Source organism: Oreochromis niloticus, linkage group LG2, assembly GCF_001858045.2.
Source record: "Oreochromis niloticus isolate F11D_XX linkage group LG2, O_niloticus_UMD_NMBU, whole genome shotgun sequence".
Classification (NCBI taxonomy): Eukaryota; Metazoa; Chordata; class Actinopteri; order Cichliformes; family Cichlidae; genus Oreochromis; species Oreochromis niloticus.
The window spans coordinates 12153075-12173491 of NC_031966.2; the positions used below are offsets into that span (position 1 = coordinate 12153075).

The following is a 20417-nucleotide window of genomic DNA, read 5'->3' on the forward strand; positions in this document are numbered from 1 at the left end:
TTTAAGTAAATAAACAGAGCAGTAAGAGATGTTTTTCAATTTTTTTTTCTTTATTTTGATTTGCCGATTTTGTAGTGCTCCCTACAATGTGAACCTCTCACCTGAATTTTTAAAATTTTGTTCAATCCAATTAAATTAAATTAAATTAAATTCAAGCCCAACAATCAAATGATCCCCTATGAGAGCAAGCACTAGGCAACAGTGGAAAGGAAAAACTTCCTTTTAACAGGAAGAAACCTTTGACAGAACCAGGCTCAGAAAGGGGCAGCCATCTGTCATGACTGGTTGGGGGGTGAGAGGCAAAAGAAAAGAAAAATGAGAGCACAATTTAGCTATGTGTTGCTCACATTACCTAAAATGAACAACATATGGTTTCCTGGACTGTGAAGGAAATCTCTCAAGTCAGTTTTCTGTGAGGTGACTGAAGACTTTGCTGGATGGCCGAGCGGATGCTTTTCAGAAACAGTGCATTTCCTTTCTTGTTTAAATGAACTCCGTCGGGTAAAAAAATTGAGTTGTTGAAAAACCTCAAGCATGGGTGTTCAATAATCACTCCAGCAAAGCGGTTGACAGCCTTTCTAATGGTGGCGTTCACGATGTTCCTGTCCTTATTGATTTTGCCTGGATTTCCATATCTCCACACCTGACGCTCGTTGATGGATGAATATACAATTGTCATTGAGGGGAACTCTGTGTGCAGTTGCATCAGTTCCTTCTCAATGACAGAAGAAAGCTGATAAGCAGACATGAGTCCCAAATCATTGCCCCCAGCATGGATCACCAATATGTCAGGTGGGCTCTGTGTGGATAGCTCCTCATAAAAACGAGGAAGGACTCCACTCCAGCGCATCCCTCCTTTGCCAAACCACTGGACTTTGGCATTAAGTCCGAAATTTTCTCCGAATATCTCATTTGCGTCACTCTCGCCTCGTCTGATGTAGCTTGACCCAATGATCCAGACTTTTGTTTCTCCCTTCTGGAGATTGATTCTGTGTGGTCTCTCAATGGCAATACATGGGAACCTGTTAGAGAGGCCAGGGTTGAAAAAGGGATGCCGGAGAACCTCCGAGGGTGTTATGCGCTGGTGTGCATCTAAGGCCAACATCTTTTTAATCAGGCTGACAAATAAGCTTTGGCCATCTTCTGGTCCTCGTCTAACCTTCATTATTTGTTCGAGGTCATCGAGACATTTAAGTTTTATGTATCGAGTCTCCAGGGATGGATATCCTGTCTCGTACTGAAATTGTTGGTCAGTCTTAAATGTCCAGCGCTGTTGCTTGCAGTTGTCTTCAATGAAATAGTCATCAGTGTACACGCCAGAGTCTAGAACATGATCTGGTGGCTGACCCTGAGTCTCTATGATGAATTTCAGATAATCATACTCATTCTCCGCAGGGTAGAGGGGCACCCCTGTAGCAAGCTCCACAGCTACCAGACCCAGAGACCACATGTCACTTGCTTCATTATAAGGAAGGCCAAGCACAACCTCAGGTGCACTATAACCAACCGTCCCCACGCAGTCACTAGGATTCACTGCAGACGCAGGACATGCGAGGCCAAAGTCTATGAGTCTGACTTTGACTGGAGTCTCATGGCGGTTTACAACCATGATGTTTCCAGGTTTGAGGTCAGCGTGCACTATTCCCACAGAACCCAGGTGGGACAGAGCATTTGTGAGTTGACCTAAAATTGGCCTGAATTCACTTATGGGGAGACCCTGTTTATTCCGGTCCCGTATGTAGTCCCACAGGCATTGATCAAGGAGTTCAAACTTTAGGCAAACCCGCTCTCCGTCTTGGAAAAAGCCGTTCCATTTAACAATGTTGGCGGCATCTGGATCCAACTTTCGCAGCTGCTCCAGGATGAAAATTTCCAGTTTTGCCTCTTGCTGAACATCAGGGCGGCTCTTGTTGACTTTAATGGCAATAGCTTGGTTGGTTTTTGTGTCGCGACATTTGGCTACAATACCAAAGCCCCTTCTCCAAGTAAAGCCTCTACCTTGTAGTGGTTTCCCAAAATGCTCCCTTCAACTATTTCAAGCTCATCTGAGTTGAAGGATGGGCTGGCTGACGTGTTGATGTGCACTTGTTGAGAAAATTCAACAGAGTTTTGGAAACTGCAGTTGATTTTCTGTGATCTCTTACTTTTCAAGTTTGAAGGCTGCTGAAAGACCACAGGGTTTTGTCCCCTTGTGCTACTTGCGTCAATGCACAGGGAACTCTTAGGGTCGAAAAAGGGATGCCGGAGAACCTCCGAAGGTGTTATGCGCTGGTTTGCATCCAAGGCCAACATCTGTTTAATTAAGCTGACAAACAAACGTTGGCCATTTTCAGGTCCTCGTCTAACCTTCATTACTTGTTCAAGGTCATCAAGGCATTTAAGTTTTATGTATCGAGTCTCCAGGGATTCATATCCTGTCTCGTACTGAAATTGTTGGTCAGTCTTAAAGGTCCAGCGCTGTTGCTTGTAGTTGTCTTCAATGAAATAGTCTTCAGTGTACACGCCAGAATCTAGAACATGATCTGGTGGCTGACCCTGAGTCTCTATGATGAATTTCAAAACATCATAATCTTCATTTCCAGGGTAGAGTGGCAACCCTGTACCAAGCTCCACAGCTACCAGACCCAGAGACCACATGTCACTTGCTTCATTAAAAGGAAGGCCAAGCATAACCTCAGGTGCACTATAACCAACCGTCCCCACACGGTCACCAGGCATTACTGCAGACGCAGGACATGCGAGGCCAAAGTCTATGAGTTTGACTTTGATGGGAGACTCATGGCGATTTACAACCATGATGTTTCTAGATTTGAGGTCAGCGTGCACTATTCCCACAGAACCCAGGTGGGACAGAGCATTTGTGAGTTGACCTAAAATTGGCCCGACTTCACTTATGGGGAGACCCTCGTTATTCCGGTCCCGTATATAGTCCCACAGGCATTGATCAAGGAGTTCAAAGTTTAAGCAAACCCGCTCTCCGTCGTGGAAAAAGCCGTCCCATTTAACAATGTTGGCAGCATCTGGATCCAACCTTCGCACCTGCTCCAGGATGAAAATTTCCAGTTTTGCCTGTTGCAGAATATCAGGGCGGCTCTTGTTGACTTTAATAGCCACAGCTCGGTTGGTCCTGGTATCACGACATTTGGCTACAATACCAAAGCCCCCTTCTCCGAGGAAGGCCTCTACCTTGTAGTGGTTTCCCAAAATGCTCCCTTCAACTATTTCAAGCTCATCTGAGCTGAAGGATGGGTTAGCTGACATGATGAAATGTGTCGGCTTGGTCGGTGAATTGCTGAGAAATGCTTGGTCGGTGAATTGCTGAGAAATGTGAAATTCTCTCAAAACTCTCCAAAAGGGCTGTGGCTGCTGTCAGGTCTACGTCCGTTAAGCAGTGAAGTTTAACAGAGCAAAGCCTCTATTTATGGGTTTTGCCTCTCAGCAAGATGATGACATATCAAAGGATCAAAGGCATTCTATTTTGGATAAAAGGCATTCTATTTTTTCAGTTGAAACACTGAAAAAAAAAGTGTTTCAACAGGGCAGGCTGGCGTCCTGTGGGAGGCAGAGGTGATTGGGTAAGGATGCAGAGGATAAAATCCAAGAAAAGATTTACTTATCGGTCAGCTCATCAGCGAGCAGCCGTAGAATCACAGGTGCAGCTTGGCAGGCGATGGACTCAGGGTGAAGACACAAAATCAACAATGACAACAATGTTATTCTTTATTCAAATGTTTATTAGCATCCACACTAATAAACTGGATCCTGATTAAGCATCCACAGTATTGTTCTTCGAATCTTTATTATTATTATTCCGGTTTATTCCGTTCAACACCGTTCAACTTAGAAAAACCATTCAACCACCATTCGATTCCTCCTTTTTTGGACATTACTGCTTCTATTTTTCTCACTTTTAACTTTTATATTTTTTAAATTATTCAACTTTATTCAACAAAAATTTATAATATATTTCAATGGGGAGACCCTTCAAATCTTCATTCAACTTACTCCTCTTTCAACTGTATCTACTTCCACATACGTTGACCTAGAGCCACCATTCAAACTCTAAAACGAAGCCAAGCCATTCAACTATTCAACTTGTATTTATCTTTTCAATATCTATTATAATTTTTCTTCAGTTCCAGTTTAAGTTTCATGCTTTTTTTCACCCGTTTCAGAGTTTATAATGAGTGTGTATGGGACGGAATGTTGGAGGTTAGAGTGAGACAACTCAACTGCTAGAGTGGGAGCAGAGCAAATTTTTATCTTAAAATCTTCTCTTTAAACTGCTGCTGGGTCCACAATGTTCGCTCTACAGGTATGATTTTGCCCTCAAAATGTAGCCATCGCTGTCCTCTTTCATCCAATGTTATTATTATTGTAGTATATGTTATGGTTCTTTCATAAATGTCACCAATGCACATCCTCCTCCCTCCAACTCTTCCATAGAGTCCAATATTAAAATGGATCCCAAAATTCGTCTGAAAATCAGAAGTACAGGCTGTCTTTACACTGTCACCACGTCCATATAATAAACTCCACAGGCATGAAAACTCAGAATTTGGTAGACTAGACAATGCTGACGCTTATGGTGAAATAATTTTGTCAATACGACTTGTAGTTTTTTTTTTGGAAGCATTTGTTTCACAATGACTTTTCTGTTTATTTAAAGCAGCAGAAGAGAGGCACATGTGTGTGTGTGTGTGTGTGTGTGTGTGTGTGTGTCTGTGTGGGTGTGGTGCCACTGGATGGAGTCGCTATAGCAACCAGGCTCACACCTGCCTGCTTAATGAGCTCTGTCTGTCACTGCCAAGATTAATCTTAAAAACTGCTGCTGTGTGCACAGTGGTTGCTCTACAGCCATAATTTTACCCTGAAAACTTAGCCATTGTTGTTCTCTTTCAAACAGTGTGTCTTTCAAAGGTCAGAGATGTAAACTTTTTGAACTGTGTGGATCCAAGTAGAGGGATAACCCTGTAACTGACCCATAGAAATACATTATATTTTCAGTCAGGAGTTTGTCTCAACAGCAGGAAAGACCCCACTTTTTAAATTGCTTCTGTCATCACATTTTTGACACCACAAGGATAAAAGAGACACTGTTGTGTAGAACAATTCCTTGGGATCCTCATAGTTCAAAAGCTGTTTTGATGGGAGTTAGGGTCTTGGATTTAGATGCAGTTTTTCAACAGGTGCACCAAGGCAGATTTGACAGGGTTTTGCCACAGAATAATAGTATGCCAGTAGTTAGTGCAGGCCAACTAACTCCTTGGTGTTCATATTTATATTAATAGTTTTCTATGACAAAAAAGTACACGTGTTCATTTAAGTAAATAAACAGAGCAGTAAGAGATGTTTTTCAATTTTTTTTTCTTTATTTTGATTTGCCGATTTTGTAGTGCTCCCTACAATGTGAACCTCTCACCTGAATTTTTAAAATTTTGTTCAATCCAATTAAATTAAATTAAATTAAATTCAAGCCCAACAATCAAATGATCCCCTATGAGAGCAAGCACTAGGCAACAGTGGAAAGGAAAAACTTCCTTTTAACAGGAAGAAACCTTTGACAGAACCAGGCTCAGAAAGGGGCAGCCATCTGTCATGACTGGTTGGGGGGTGAGAGGCAAAAGAAAAGAAAAATGAGAGCACAATTTAGCTATGTGTTGCTCACATTACCTAAAATGAACAACATATGGTTTCCTGGACTGTGAAGGAAATCTCTCAAGTCAGTTTTCTGTGAGGTGACTGAAGACTTTGCTGGATGGCCGAGCGGATGCTTTTCAGAAACAGTGCATTTCCTTTCTTGTTTAAATGAACTCCGTCGGGTAAAAAATTGAGTTGTTGAAAAACCTCAAGCATGGGTGTTCAATAATCACTCCAGCAAAGCGGTTGACAGCCTTTCTAATGGTGGCGTTCACGATGTTCCTGTCCTTATTGATTTTGCCTGGATTTCCATATCTCCACACCTGACGCTCGTTGATGGATGAATATACAATTGTCATTGAGGGGAACTCTGTGTGCAGTTGCATCAGTTCCTTCTCAATGACAGAAGAAAGCTGATAAGCAGACATGAGTCCCAAATCATTGCCCCCAGCATGGATCACCAATATGTCAGGTGGGCTCTGTGTGGATAGCTCCTCATAAAAACGAGGAAGGACTCCACTCCAGCGCATCCCTCCTTTGCCAAACCACTGGACTTTGGCATTAAGTCCGAAATTTTCTCCGAATATCTCATTTGCGTCACTCTCGCCTCGTCTGATGTAGCTTGACCCAATGATCCAGACTTTTGTTTCTCCCTTCTGGAGATTGATTCTGTGTGGTCTCTCAATGGCAATACATGGGAACCTGTTAGAGAGGCCAGGGTTGAAAAAGGGATGCCGGAGAACCTCCGAGGGTGTTATGCGCTGGTGTGCATCTAAGGCCAACATCTTTTTAATCAGGCTGACAAATAAGCTTTGGCCATCTTCTGGTCCTCGTCTAACCTTCATTATTTGTTCGAGGTCATCGAGACATTTAAGTTTTATGTATCGAGTCTCCAGGGATGGATATCCTGTCTCGTACTGAAATTGTTGGTCAGTCTTAAATGTCCAGCGCTGTTGCTTGCAGTTGTCTTCAATGAAATAGTCATCAGTGTACACGCCAGAGTCTAGAACATGATCTGGTGGCTGACCCTGAGTCTCTATGATGAATTTCAGATAATCATACTCATTCTCCGCAGGGTAGAGGGGCACCCCTGTAGCAAGCTCCACAGCTACCAGACCCAGAGACCACATGTCACTTGCTTCATTATAAGGAAGGCCAAGCACAACCTCAGGTGCACTATAACCAACCGTCCCCACGCAGTCACTAGGATTCACTGCAGACGCAGGACATGCGAGGCCAAAGTCTATGAGTCTGACTTTGACTGGAGTCTCATGGCGGTTTACAACCATGATGTTTCCAGGTTTGAGGTCAGCGTGCACTATTCCCACAGAACCCAGGTGGGACAGAGCATTTGTGAGTTGACCTAAAATTGGCCTGAATTCACTTATGGGGAGACCCTGTTTATTCCGGTCCCGTATGTAGTCCCACAGGCATTGATCAAGGAGTTCAAACTTTAGGCAAACCCGCTCTCCGTCTTGGAAAAAGCCGTTCCATTTAACAATGTTGGCGGCATCTGGATCCAACTTTCGCAGCTGCTCCAGGATGAAAATTTCCAGTTTTGCCTCTTGCTGAACATCAGGGCGGCTCTTGTTGACTTTAATGGCAATAGCTTGGTTGGTTTTTGTGTCGCGACATTTGGCTACAATACCAAAGCCCCCTTCTCCAAGTAAAGCCTCTACCTTGTAGTGGTTTCCCAAAATGCTCCCTTCAACTATTTCAAGCTCATCTGAGTTGAAGGATGGGCTGGCTGACGTGTTGATGTGCACTTGTTGAGAAAATTCAACAGAGTTTTGGAAACTGCAGTTGATTTTCTGTGATCTCTTACTTTTCAAGTTTGAAGGCTGCTGAAAGACCACAGGGTTTTGTCCCCTTGTGCTACTTGCGTCAATGCACAGGGAACTCTTAGGGTCGAAAAAGGGATGCCGGAGAACCTCCGAAGGTGTTATGCGCTGGTTTGCATCCAAGGCCAACATCTGTTTAATTAAGCTGACAAACAAACGTTGGCCATTTTCAGGTCCTCGTCTAACCTTCATTACTTGTTCAAGGTCATCAAGGCATTTAAGTTTTATGTATCGAGTCTCCAGGGATTCATATCCTGTCTCGTACTGAAATTGTTGGTCAGTCTTAAAGGTCCAGCGCTGTTGCTTGTAGTTGTCTTCAATGAAATAGTCTTCAGTGTACACGCCAGAATCTAGAACATGATCTGGTGGCTGACCCTGAGTCTCTATGATGAATTTCAAAACATCATAATCTTCATTTCCAGGGTAGAGTGGCAACCCTGTACCAAGCTCCACAGCTACCAGACCCAGAGACCACATGTCACTTGCTTCATTAAAAGGAAGGCCAAGCATAACCTCAGGTGCACTATAACCAACCGTCCCCACACGGTCACCAGGCATTACTGCAGACGCAGGACATGCGAGGCCAAAGTCTATGAGTTTGACTTTGATGGGAGACTCATGGCGATTTACAACCATGATGTTTCTAGATTTGAGGTCAGCGTGCACTATTCCCACAGAACCCAGGTGGGACAGAGCATTTGTGAGTTGACCTAAAATTGGCCCGACTTCACTTATGGGGAGACCCTCGTTATTCCGGTCCCGTATATAGTCCCACAGGCATTGATCAAGGAGTTCAAAGTTTAAGCAAACCCGCTCTCCGTCGTGGAAAAAGCCGTCCCATTTAACAATGTTGGCAGCATCTGGATCCAACCTTCGCAGCTGCTCCAGGATGAAAATTTCCAGTTTTGCCTGTTGCAGAATATCAGGGCGGCTCTTGTTGACTTTAATAGCCACAGCTCGGTTGGTCCTGGTATCACGACATTTGGCTACAATACCAAAGCCCCCTTCTCCGAGGAAGGCCTCTACCTTGTAGTGGTTTCCCAAAATGCTCCCTTCAACTATTTCAAGCTCATCTGAGCTGAAGGATGGGTTAGCTGACATGATGAAATGTGTCGGCTTGGTCGGTGAATTGCTGAGAAATGTGAAATTCTCTCAAAACTCTCCAAAAGGGCTGTGGCTGCTGTCAGGTCTACGTCCGTTAAGCAGTGAAGTTTAACAGAGCAAAGCCTCTATTTATGGGTTTTGCCTCTCAGCAAGATGATGACATATCAAAGGATCAAAGGCATTCTATTTTGGATAAAAGGCATTCTATTTTTTCAGTTGAAACACTGAAAAAAAAGTGTTTCAACAGGGCAGGCTGGCGTCCTGTGGGAGGCAGAGGTGATTGGGTAAGGATGCAGAGGATAAAATCCAAGAAAAGATTTACTTATCGGTCAGCTCATCAGCGAGCAGCCGTAGAATCACAGGTGCAGCTTGGCAGGCGATGGACTCAGGGTGAAGACACAAAATCAACAATGACAACAATGTTATTCTTTATTCAAATGTTTATTAGCATCCACACTAATAAACTGGATCCTGATTAAGCATCCACAGTATTGTTCTTCGAATCTTTATTATTATTATTCCGGTTTATTCCGTTCAACACCGTTCAACTTAGAAAAACCATTCAACCACCATTCGATTCCTCCTTTTTTGGACATTACTGCTTCTATTTTTCTCACTTTTAACTTTTATATTTTTTAAATTATTCAACTTTATTCAACAAAAATTTATAATATATTTCAATGGGAGACCCTTCAAATCTTCATTCAACTTACTCCTCTTTCAACTGTATCTACTTCCACATACGTTGACCTAGAGCCACCATTCAAACTCTAAAACGAAGCCAAGCCATTCAACTATTCAACTTGTATTTATCTTTTCAATATCTATTATAATTTTTCTTCAGTTCCAGTTTAAGTTTCATGCTTTTTTTCACCCGTTTCAGAGTTTATAATGAGTGTGTATGGGACGGAATGTTGGAGGTTAGAGTGAGACAACTCAACTGCTAGAGTGGGAGCAGAGCAAATTTTTATCTTAAAATCTTCTCTTTAAACTGCTGCTGGGTCCACAATGTTCGCTCTACAGGTATGATTTGCCCTCAAAATGTAGCCATCGCTGTCCTCTTTCATCCAATGTTATTATTATTGTAGTATATGTTATGGTTCTTTCATAAATGTCACCAATGCACATCCTCCTCCCTCCAACTCTTCCATAGAGTCCAATATTAAAATGGATCCCAAAATTCGTCTGAAAATCAGAAGTACAGGCTGTCTTTACACTGTCACCACGTCCATATAATAAACTCCACAGGCATGAAAACTCAGAATTTGGTAGACTAGACAATGCTGACGCTTATGGTGAAATAATTTTGTCAATACGACTTGTAGTTTTTTTTTTGGAAGCATTTGTTTCACAATGACTTTTCTGTTTATTTAAAGCAGCAGAAGAGAGGCACATGTGTGTGTGTGTGTGTGTGTGTGTGTGTGTGTCTGTGTGGGTGTGGTGCCACTGGATGGAGTCGCTATAGCAACCAGGCTCACACCTGCCTGCTTAATGAGCTCTGTCTGTCACTGCCAAGATTAATCTTAAAAACTGCTGCTGTGTGCACAGTGGTTGCTCTACAGCCATAATTTTACCCTGAAAACTTAGCCATTGTTGTTCTCTTTCAAACAGTGTGTCTTTCAAAGGTCAGAGATGTAAACTTTTTGAAGTGTGTGGATCCAAGTAGAGGGATAACCCTGTAACTGACCCATAGAAATACATTATATTTTCAGTCAGGAGTTTGTCTCAACAGCAGGAAAGACCCCACTTTTTAAATTGCTTCTGTCATCACATTTTTGACACCACAAGGATAAAAGAGACACTGTTGTGTAGAACAATTCCTTGGGATCCTCATAGTTCAAAAGCTGTTTTGATGGGAGTTAGGGTCTTGGATTTAGATGCAGTTTTTCAACAGGTGCACCAAGGCAGATTTGACAGGGTTTTGCCACAGAATAATAGTATGCCAGTAGTTAGTGCAGGCCAACTAACTCCTTGGTGTTCATATTTATATTAATAGTTTTCTATGACAAAAAGTACACGTGTTCATTTAAGTAAATAAACAGAGCAGTAAGAGATGTTTTTCAATTTTTTTTTCTTTATTTTGATTTGCCGATTTTGTAGTGCTCCCTACAATGTGAACCTCTCACCTGAATTTTTAAAATTTTGTTCAATCCAATTAAATTAAATTAAATTAAATTCAAGCCCAACAATCAAATGATCCCCTATGAGAGCAAGCACTAGGCAACAGTGGAAAGGAAAAACTTCCTTTTAACAGGAAGAAACCTTTGACAGAACCAGGCTCAGAAAGGGGCAGCCATCTGTCATGACTGGTTGGGGGGTGAGAGGCAAAAGAAAAGAAAAATGAGAGCACAATTTAGCTATGTGTTGCTCACATTACCTAAAATGAACAACATATGGTTTCCTGGACTGTGAAGGAAATCTCTCAAGTCAGTTTTCTGTGAGGTGACTGAAGACTTTGCTGGATGGCCGAGCGGATGCTTTTCAGAAACAGTGCATTTCCTTTCTTGTTTAAATGAACTCCGTCGGGTAAAAAAATTGAGTTGTTGAAAAACCTCAAGCATGGGTGTTCAATAATCACTCCAGCAAAGCGGTTGACAGCCTTTCTAATGGTGGCGTTCACGATGTTCCTGTCCTTATTGATTTTGCCTGGATTTCCATATCTCCACACCTGACGCTCGTTGATGGATGAATATACAATTGTCATTGAGGGGAACTCTGTGTGCAGTTGCATCAGTTCCTTCTCAATGACAGAAGAAAGCTGATAAGCAGACATGAGTCCCAAATCATTGCCCCCAGCATGGATCACCAATATGTCAGGTGGGCTCTGTGTGGATAGCTCCTCATAAAAACGAGGAAGGACTCCACTCCAGCGCATCCCTCCTTTGCCAAACCACTGGACTTTGGCATTAAGTCCGAAATTTTCTCCGAATATCTCATTTGCGTCACTCTCGCCTCGTCTGATGTAGCTTGACCCAATGATCCAGACTTTTGTTTCTCCCTTCTGGAGATTGATTCTGTGTGGTCTCTCAATGGCAATACATGGGAACCTGTTAGAGAGGCCAGGGTTGAAAAAGGGATGCCGGAGAACCTCCGAGGGTGTTATGCGCTGGTGTGCATCTAAGGCCAACATCTTTTTAATCAGGCTGACAAATAAGCTTTGGCCATCTTCTGGTCCTCGTCTAACCTTCATTATTTGTTCGAGGTCATCGAGACATTTAAGTTTTATGTATCGAGTCTCCAGGGATGGATATCCTGTCTCGTACTGAAATTGTTGGTCAGTCTTAAATGTCCAGCGCTGTTGCTTGCAGTTGTCTTCAATGAAATAGTCATCAGTGTACACGCCAGAGTCTAGAACATGATCTGGTGGCTGACCCTGAGTCTCTATGATGAATTTCAGATAATCATACTCATTCTCCGCAGGGTAGAGGGGCACCCCTGTAGCAAGCTCCACAGCTACCAGACCCAGAGACCACATGTCACTTGCTTCATTATAAGGAAGGCCAAGCACAACCTCAGGTGCACTATAACCAACCGTCCCCACGCAGTCACTAGGATTCACTGCAGACGCAGGACATGCGAGGCCAAAGTCTATGAGTCTGACTTTGACTGGAGTCTCATGGCGGTTTACAACCATGATGTTTCCAGGTTTGAGGTCAGCGTGCACTATTCCACAGAACCCAGGTGGGACAGAGCATTTGTGAGTTGACCTAAAATTGGCCTGAATTCACTTATGGGGAGACCCTGTTTATTCCGGTCCCGTATGTAGTCCCACAGGCATTGATCAAGGAGTTCAAACTTTAGGCAAACCCGCTCTCCGTCTTGGAAAAGCCGTTCCATTTAACAATGTTGGCGGCATCTGGATCCAACTTTCGCAGCTGCTCCAGGATGAAAATTTCCAGTTTTGCCTCTTGCTGAACATCAGGGCGGCTCTTGTTGACTTTAATGGCAATAGCTTGGTTGGTTTTTGTGTCGCGACATTTGGCTACAATACCAAAGCCCCCTTCTCCAAGTAAAGCCTCTACCTTGTAGTGGTTTCCCAAAATGCTCCCTTCAACTATTTCAAGCTCATCTGAGTTGAAGGATGGGCTGGCTGACGTGTTGATGTGCACTTGTTGAGAAAATTCAACAGAGTTTTGGAAACTGCAGTTGATTTTCTGTGATCTCTTACTTTTCAAGTTTGAAGGCTGCTGAAAGACCACAGGGTTTTGTCCCCTTGTGCTACTTGCGTCAATGCACAGGGAACTCTTAGGGTCGAAAAAGGGATGCCGGAGAACCTCCGAAGGTGTTATGCGCTGGTTTGCATCCAAGGCCAACATCTGTTTAATTAAGCTGACAAACAAACGTTGGCCATTTTCAGGTCCTCGTCTAACCTTCATTACTTGTTCAAGGTCATCAAGGCATTTAAGTTTTATGTATCGAGTCTCCAGGGATTCATATCCTGTCTCGTACTGAAATTGTTGGTCAGTCTTAAAGGTCCAGCGCTGTTGCTTGTAGTTGTCTTCAATGAAATAGTCTTCAGTGTACACGCCAGAATCTAGAACATGATCTGGTGGCTGACCCTGAGTCTCTATGATGAATTTCAAAACATCATAATCTTCATTTCCAGGGTAGAGTGGCAACCCTGTACCAAGCTCCACAGCTACCAGACCCAGAGACCACATGTCACTTGCTTCATTAAAAGGAAGGCCAAGCATAACCTCAGGTGCACTATAACCAACCGTCCCACACGGTCACCAGGCATTACTGCAGACGCAGGACATGCGAGGCCAAAGTCTATGAGTTTGACTTTGATGGGAGACTCATGGCGATTTACAACCATGATGTTTCTAGATTTGAGGTCAGCGTGCACTATTCCCACAGAACCCAGGTGGACAGAGCATTTGTGAGTTGACCTAAAATTGGCCCGACTTCACTTATGGGGAGACCCTCGTTATTCCGGTCCCGTATATAGTCCCACAGGCATTGATCAAGGAGTTCAAAGTTTAAGCAAACCCGCTCTCCGTCGTGGAAAAGCCGTCCCATTTAACAATGTTGGCAGCATCTGGATCCAACCTTCGCAGCTGCTCCAGGATGAAAATTTCCAGTTTTGCCTGTTGCAGAATATCAGGGCGGCTCTTGTTGACTTTAATAGCCACAGCTCGGTTGGTCCTGGTATCACGACATTTGGCTACAATACCAAAGCCCCCTTCTCCGAGGAAGGCCTCTACCTTGTAGTGGTTTCCCAAAATGCTCCCTTCAACTATTTCAAGCTCATCTGAGCTGAAGGATGGGTTAGCTGACATGATGAAATGTGTCGGCTTGGTCGGTGAATTGCTGAGAAATGTGAAATTCTCTCAAAACTCTCCAAAAGGGCTGTGGCTGCTGTCAGGTCTACGTCCGTTAAGCAGTGAAGTTTAACAGAGCAAAGCCTCTATTTATGGGTTTTGCCTCTCAGCAAGATGATGACATATCAAAGGATCAAAGGCATTCTATTTTGGATAAAAGGCATTCTATTTTTTCAGTTGAAACACTGAAAAAAAAGTGTTTCAACAGGGCAGGCTGGCGTCCTGTGGGAGGCAGAGGTGATTGGGTAAGGATGCAGAGGATAAAATCCAAGAAAAGATTTACTTATCGGTCAGCTCATCAGCGAGCAGCCGTAGAATCACAGGTGCAGCTTGGCAGGCGATGGACTCAGGGTGAAGACACAAAATCAACAATGACAACAATGTTATTCTTTATTCAAATGTTTATTAGCATCCACACTAATAAACTGGATCCTGATTAAGCATCCACAGTATTGTTCTTCGAATCTTTATTATTATTATTCCGGTTTATTCCGTTCAACACCGTTCAACTTAGAAAAACCATTCAACCACCATTCGATTCCTCCTTTTTTGGACATTACTGCTTCTATTTTCTCACTTTTAACTTTTATATTTTTTAAATTATTCAACTTTATTCAACAAAAATTTATAATATATTTCAATGGGAGACCCTTCAAATCTTCATTCAACTTACTCCTCTTTCAACTGTATCTACTTCCACATACGTTGACCTAGAGCCACCATTCAAACTCTAAAACGAAGCCAAGCCATTCAACTATTCAACTTGTATTTATCTTTCAATATCTATTATAATTTTTCTTCAGTTCCAGTTTAAGTTTCATGCTTTTTTCACCCGTTTCAGAGTTTATAATGAGTGTGTATGGGACGGAATGTTGGAGGTTAGAGTGAGACAACTCAACTGCTAGAGTGGGAGCAGAGCAAATTTTTATCTTAAAATCTTCTCTTTAAACTGCTGCTGGGTCCACAATGTTCGCTCTACAGGTATGATTTTGCCCTCAAAATGTAGCCATCGCTGTCCTCTTTCATCCAATGTTATTATTATTGTAGTATATGTTATGGTTCTTTCATAAATGTCACCAATGCACATCCTCCTCCCTCCAACTCTTCCATAGAGTCCAATATTAAAATGGATCCCAAAATTCGTCTGAAAATCAGAAGTACAGGCTGTCTTTACACTGTCACCACGTCCATATAATAAACTCCACAGGCATGAAACTCAGAATTTGGTAGACTAGACAATGCTGACGCTTATGGTGAAATAATTTTGTCAATACGACTTGTAGTTTTTTTTTTGGAAGCATTTGTTTCACAATGACTTTTCTGTTTATTTAAAGCAGCAGAAGAGAGGCACATGTGTGTGTGTGTGTGTGTGTGTGTGTGTGTCTGTGTGGGTGTGGTGCCACTGGATGGAGTCGCTATAGCAACCAGGCTCACACCTGCCTGCTTAATGAGCTCTGTCTGTCACTGCCAAGATTAATCTTAAAAACTGCTGCTGTGTGCACAGTGGTTGCTCTACAGCCATAATTTTACCCTGAAAACTTAGCCATTGTTGTTCTCTTTCAAACAGTGTGTCTTTCAAAGGTCAGAGATGTAAACTTTTGAACTGTGTGGATCCAAGTAGAGGATAACCCTGTAACTGACCCATAGAAATACATTATATTTTCAGTCAGGAGTTTGTCTCAACAGCAGGAATGACCCCACTTTTTAAATTGCTTCTGTCATCACATTTTTGACACCACAAGGATAAAAGAGACACTGTTGTGTAGAACAATTCCTTGGGATCCTCATAGTTCAAAAGCTGTTTTGATGGGAGTTAGGGTCTTGGATTTAGATGCAGTTTTTCAACAGGTGCACCAAGGCAGATTTGACAGGGTTTTGCCACAGAATAATAGTATGCCAGTAGTTAGTGCAGGCCAACTAACTCCTTGGTGTTCATATTATATTAATAGTTTTCTATGACAAAAAGTACACGTGTTCATTTAAGTAAATAAACAGAGCAGTAAGAGATGTTTTTCAATTTTTTTTTCTTTATTTTGATTTGCCGATTTTGTAGTGCTCCCTACAATGTGAACCTCTCACCTGAATTTTTAAATTTTGTTCAATCCAATTAAATTAAATTAAATTAAATTCAAGCCCAACAATCAAATGATCCCTATGAGAGCAAGCACTAGGCAACAGTGGAAAGGAAAAACTTCCTTTTAACAGGAAGAAACCTTTGACAGAACCAGGCTCAGAAAGGGCAGCCATCTGTCATGACTGGTTGGGGGGTGAGAGGCAAAAGAAAAGAAAAATGAGAGCACAATTTAGCTATGTGTTGCTCACATTACCTAAAATGAACAACATATGGTTTCCTGGACTGTGAAGGAAATCTCTCAAGTCAGTTTTCTGTGAGGTGACTGAAGACTTTGCTGGATGGCCGAGCGGATGCTTTTCAGAACAGTGCATTTCCTTTCTTGTTTAAATGAACTCCGTCGGGTAAAAAAATTGAGTTGTTGAAAAACCTCAAGCATGGGTGTTCAATAATCACTCCAGCAAAGCGGTTGACAGCCTTTCTAATGGTGGCGTTCACGATGTTCCTGTCCTTATTGATTTTGCCTGGATTTCCATATCTCCACACCTGACGCTCGTTGATGGATGAATATACAATTGTCATTGAGGGGAACTCTGTGTGCAGTTGCATCAGTTCCTTCTCAATGACAGAAGAAAGCTGATAAGCAGACATGAGTCCCAAATCATTGCCCCAGCATGGATCACCAATATGTCAGGTGGGCTCTGTGTGGATAGCTCCTCATAAAAACGAGGAAGGACTCCACTCCAGCGCATCCCTCCTTTGCCAAACCACTGGACTTTGGCATTAAGTCCGAAATTTTCTCCGAATATCTCATTTGCGTCACTCTCGCCTCGTCTGATGTAGCTTGACCCAATGATCCAGACTTTTGTTTCTCCCTTCTGGAGATTGATTCTGTGTGGTCTCTCAATGGCAATACATGGGAACCTGTTAGAGAGGCCAGGGTTGAAAAAGGGATGCCGGAGAACCTCCGAGGGTGTTATGCGCTGGTGTGCATCTAAGGCCAACATCTTTTTAATCAGGCTGACAAATAAGCTTTGGCCATCTTCTGGTCCTCGTCTAACCTTCATTATTGTTCGAGGTCATCGAGACATTTAAGTTTTATGTATCGAGTCTCCAGGGATGGATATCCTGTCTCGTACTGAAATTGTTGGTCAGTCTTAAATGTCCAGCGCTGTTGCTTGCAGTTGTCTTCAATGAAATAGTCATCAGTGTACACGCCAGAGTCTAGAACATGATCTGGTGGCTGACCCTGAGTCTCTATGATGAATTTCAGATAATCATACTCATTCTCCGCAGGGTAGAGGGGCACCCCTGTAGCAAGCTCCACAGCTACCAGACCCAGAGACCACATGTCACTTGCTTCATTATAAGGAAGGCCAAGCACAACCTCAGGTGCACTATAACCAACCGTCCCCACGCAGTCACTAGGATCACTGCAGACGCAGGACATGCGAGGCCAAAGTCTATGAGTCTGACTTTGACTGGAGTCTCATGGCGGTTTACAACCATGATGTTTCCAGGTTTGAGGTCAGCGTGCACTATTCCACAGAACCCAGGTGGGACAGAGCATTTGTGAGTTGACCTAAAATTGGCCTGAATTCACTTATGGGGAGACCCTGTTTATTCCGGTCCCGTATGTAGTCCCACAGGCATTGATCAAGGAGTTCAAACTTTAGGCAAACCCGCTCTCCGTCTTGGAAAAAGCCGTTCCATTTAACAATGTTGGCGGCATCTGGATCCAACTTTCGCAGCTGCTCCAGGATGAAAATTTCCAGTTTTGCCTCTTGCTGAACATCAGGGCGGCTCTTGTTGACTTTAATGGCAATAGCTTGGTTGGTTTTTGTGTCGCGACATTTGGCTACAATACCAAAGCCCCCTTCTCCAAGTAAAGCCTCTACCTTGTAGTGGTTTCCCAAAATGCTCCCTTCAACTATTTCAAGCTCATCTGAGTTGAAGGATGGGCTGGCTGACGTGTTGATGTGCACTTGTTGAGAAAATTCAACAGAGTTTTGGAAACTGCAGTTGATTTTCTGTGATCTCTTACTTTTCAAGTTTGAAGGCTGCTGAAAGACCACAGGGTTTTGTCCCCTTGTGCTACTTGCGTCAATGCACAGGGAACTCTTAGGGTCGAAAAAGGGATGCCGGAGAACCTCCGAAGGTGTTATGCGCTGGTTTGCATCCAAGGCCAACATCTGTTTAATTAAGCTGACAAACAAACGTTGGCCATTTTCAGGTCCTCGTCTAACCTTCATTACTTGTTCAAGGTCATCAAGGCATTTAAGTTTTATGTATCGAGTCTCCAGGGATTCATATCCTGTCTCGTACTGAAATTGTTGGTCAGTCTTAAAGGTCCAGCGCTGTTGCTTGTAGTTGTCTTCAATGAAATAGTCTTCAGTGTACACGCCAGAATCTAGAACATGATCTGGTGGCTGACCCTGAGTCTCTATGATGAATTTCAAAACATCATAATCTTCATTTCCAGGGTAGAGTGGCAACCCTGTACCAAGCTCCACAGCTACCAGACCCAGAGACCACATGTCACTTGCTTCATTAAAAGGAAGGCCAAGCATAACCTCAGGTGCACTATAACCAACCGTCCCCACACGGTCACCAGGCATTACTGCAGACGCAGGACATGCGAGGCCAAAGTCTATGAGTTTGACTTTGATGGGAGACTCATGGCGATTTACAACCATGATGTTTCTAGATTTGAGGTCAGCGTGCACTATTCCCACAGAACCCAGGTGGGACAGAGCATTTGTGAGTTGACCTAAAATTGGCCCGACTTCACTTATGGGGAGACCCTCGTTATTCCGGTCCCGTATATAGTCCCACAGGCATTGATCAAGGAGTTCAAAGTTTAAGCAAACCCGCTCTCCGTCGTGGAAAAAGCCGTCCCATTTAACAATGTTGGCAGCATCTGGATCCAACCTTCGCAGCTGCTCCAGGATGAAAATTTCCAGTTTTGCCTGTTGCAGAATATCAGGGCGGCTCTTGTTGACTTTAATAGCCACAGCTCGGTTGGTCCTGGTATCACGACATTTGGCTACAATACCAAAGCCCCCTTCTCCGAGGAAGGCCTCTACCTTGTAGTGGTTTCCCAAAATGCTCCCTTCAACTATTTCAAGCTCATCTGAGCTGAAGGATGGGTTAGCTGACATGATGAAATGTGTCGGCTTGGTCGGTGAATTGCTGAGAAATGTGAAATTCTCTCAAAACTTTCCAAAAGGGCTGTGGCTGCTGTCAGGTCTACGTCCGTTAAGCAGTGAAGTTTAACAGAGCAAAGCCTCTATTTATGGGTTTTGCCTCTCAGCAAGATGATGACATATCAAAGGATCAAAGGCATTCTATTTTGGATAAAAGGCATTCTATTTTTTCAGTTGAAACACTGAAAAAAAAAGTGTTTCAACAGGGCAGGCTGGCGTCCTGTGGGAGGCAGAGGTGATTGGGTAAGGATGCAGAGGATAAAATCCAAGAAAAGATTTACTTATCGGTCAGCTCATCAGCGAGCAGCCGTAGAATCACAGGTGCAGCTTGGCAGGCGATGGACTCAGGGTGAAGACACAAAATCAACAATGACAACAATGTTATTCTTTATTCAAATGTTTATTAGCATCCACACTAATAAACTGGATCCTGATTAAGCATCCACAGTATTGTTCTTCGAATCTTTATTATTATTATTCCGGTTTATTCCGTTCAACACCGTTCAACTTAGAAAAACCATTCAACCACCATTCGATTCCTCCTTTTTTGGACATTACTGCTTCTATTTTTCTCACTTTTAACTTTTATATTTTTTAAATTATTCAACTTTATTCAACAAAAATTTATAATATATTTCAATGGGGAGACCCTTCAAATCTTCATTCAACTTACTCCTCTTTCAACTGTATCTACTTCCACATACGTTGACCTAGAGCCACCATTCAAACTCTAAAACGAAGCCAAGCCATTCAACTATTCAACTTGTATTTATCTTTTCAATATCTATTATAATTTTTCTTCAGTTCCAGTTTAAGTTTCATGCTTTTTTTCACCCGTTTCAGAGTTTATAATGAGTGTGTATGGGACGGAATGTTGGAGGTTAGAGTGAGACAACTCAACTGCTAGCAAATTTTTATCTTAAAATCTTCTCTTTCAACTGCTGCTGGGTCCACAATGTTCGCTCTACAGGTATGATTTTGCCCTCAAAACGTAGCCATCGCTGTCCTCTTTCATCCAATGTTATTATTATTGTAGTATATGTTATGGTTCTTTCATAAATGTCACCAATGCACAGCCTCCTCCCTCCAACTCTTCCATAGAGTCCAATATTAAAATGGATCCCAAAATTCGTCTGAAAATCAGAAGTACAGGCTGTCTTTACACTGTCACCACGTCCATATAATAAACTCCACAGGCATGAAAACTCAGAATTTGGTAGACTAGACAATG

At 42.8% G+C, this 20417-nt stretch overlaps 1 protein-coding gene across 2 annotated transcripts; it reads right to left on the bottom strand.

The window, feature by feature from the left end:
* Nucleotides 1-1947: 1947 nt before the first annotated feature.
* LOC109203905 (homeodomain-interacting protein kinase 2-like) lies at nt 1948-19620 on the bottom strand. 2 transcript variants are annotated; one of them, XM_019363974.2, is made up of 2 exons: nt 19150-19620; nt 1948-3269 (listed from the first exon to the last, which is right to left on the bottom strand). In XM_019363974.2, exon 2 carries the CDS (start codon nt 3259-3261, stop codon nt 1960-1962), a length of 1302 nt encoding a protein of 433 aa, XP_019219519.1. In that variant the 5' UTR covers nt 3262-3269; nt 19150-19620; the 3' UTR covers nt 1948-1959. The 2 variants fall into 2 exon arrangements, with proteins under 2 accessions (XP_019219519.1, XP_019219516.1); XM_019363971.2 differs by lacking the exon at nt 19150-19620 and adding an exon at nt 8591-8774.
* Between the last annotated feature and the right edge of the window lie 797 nt (nt 19621-20417).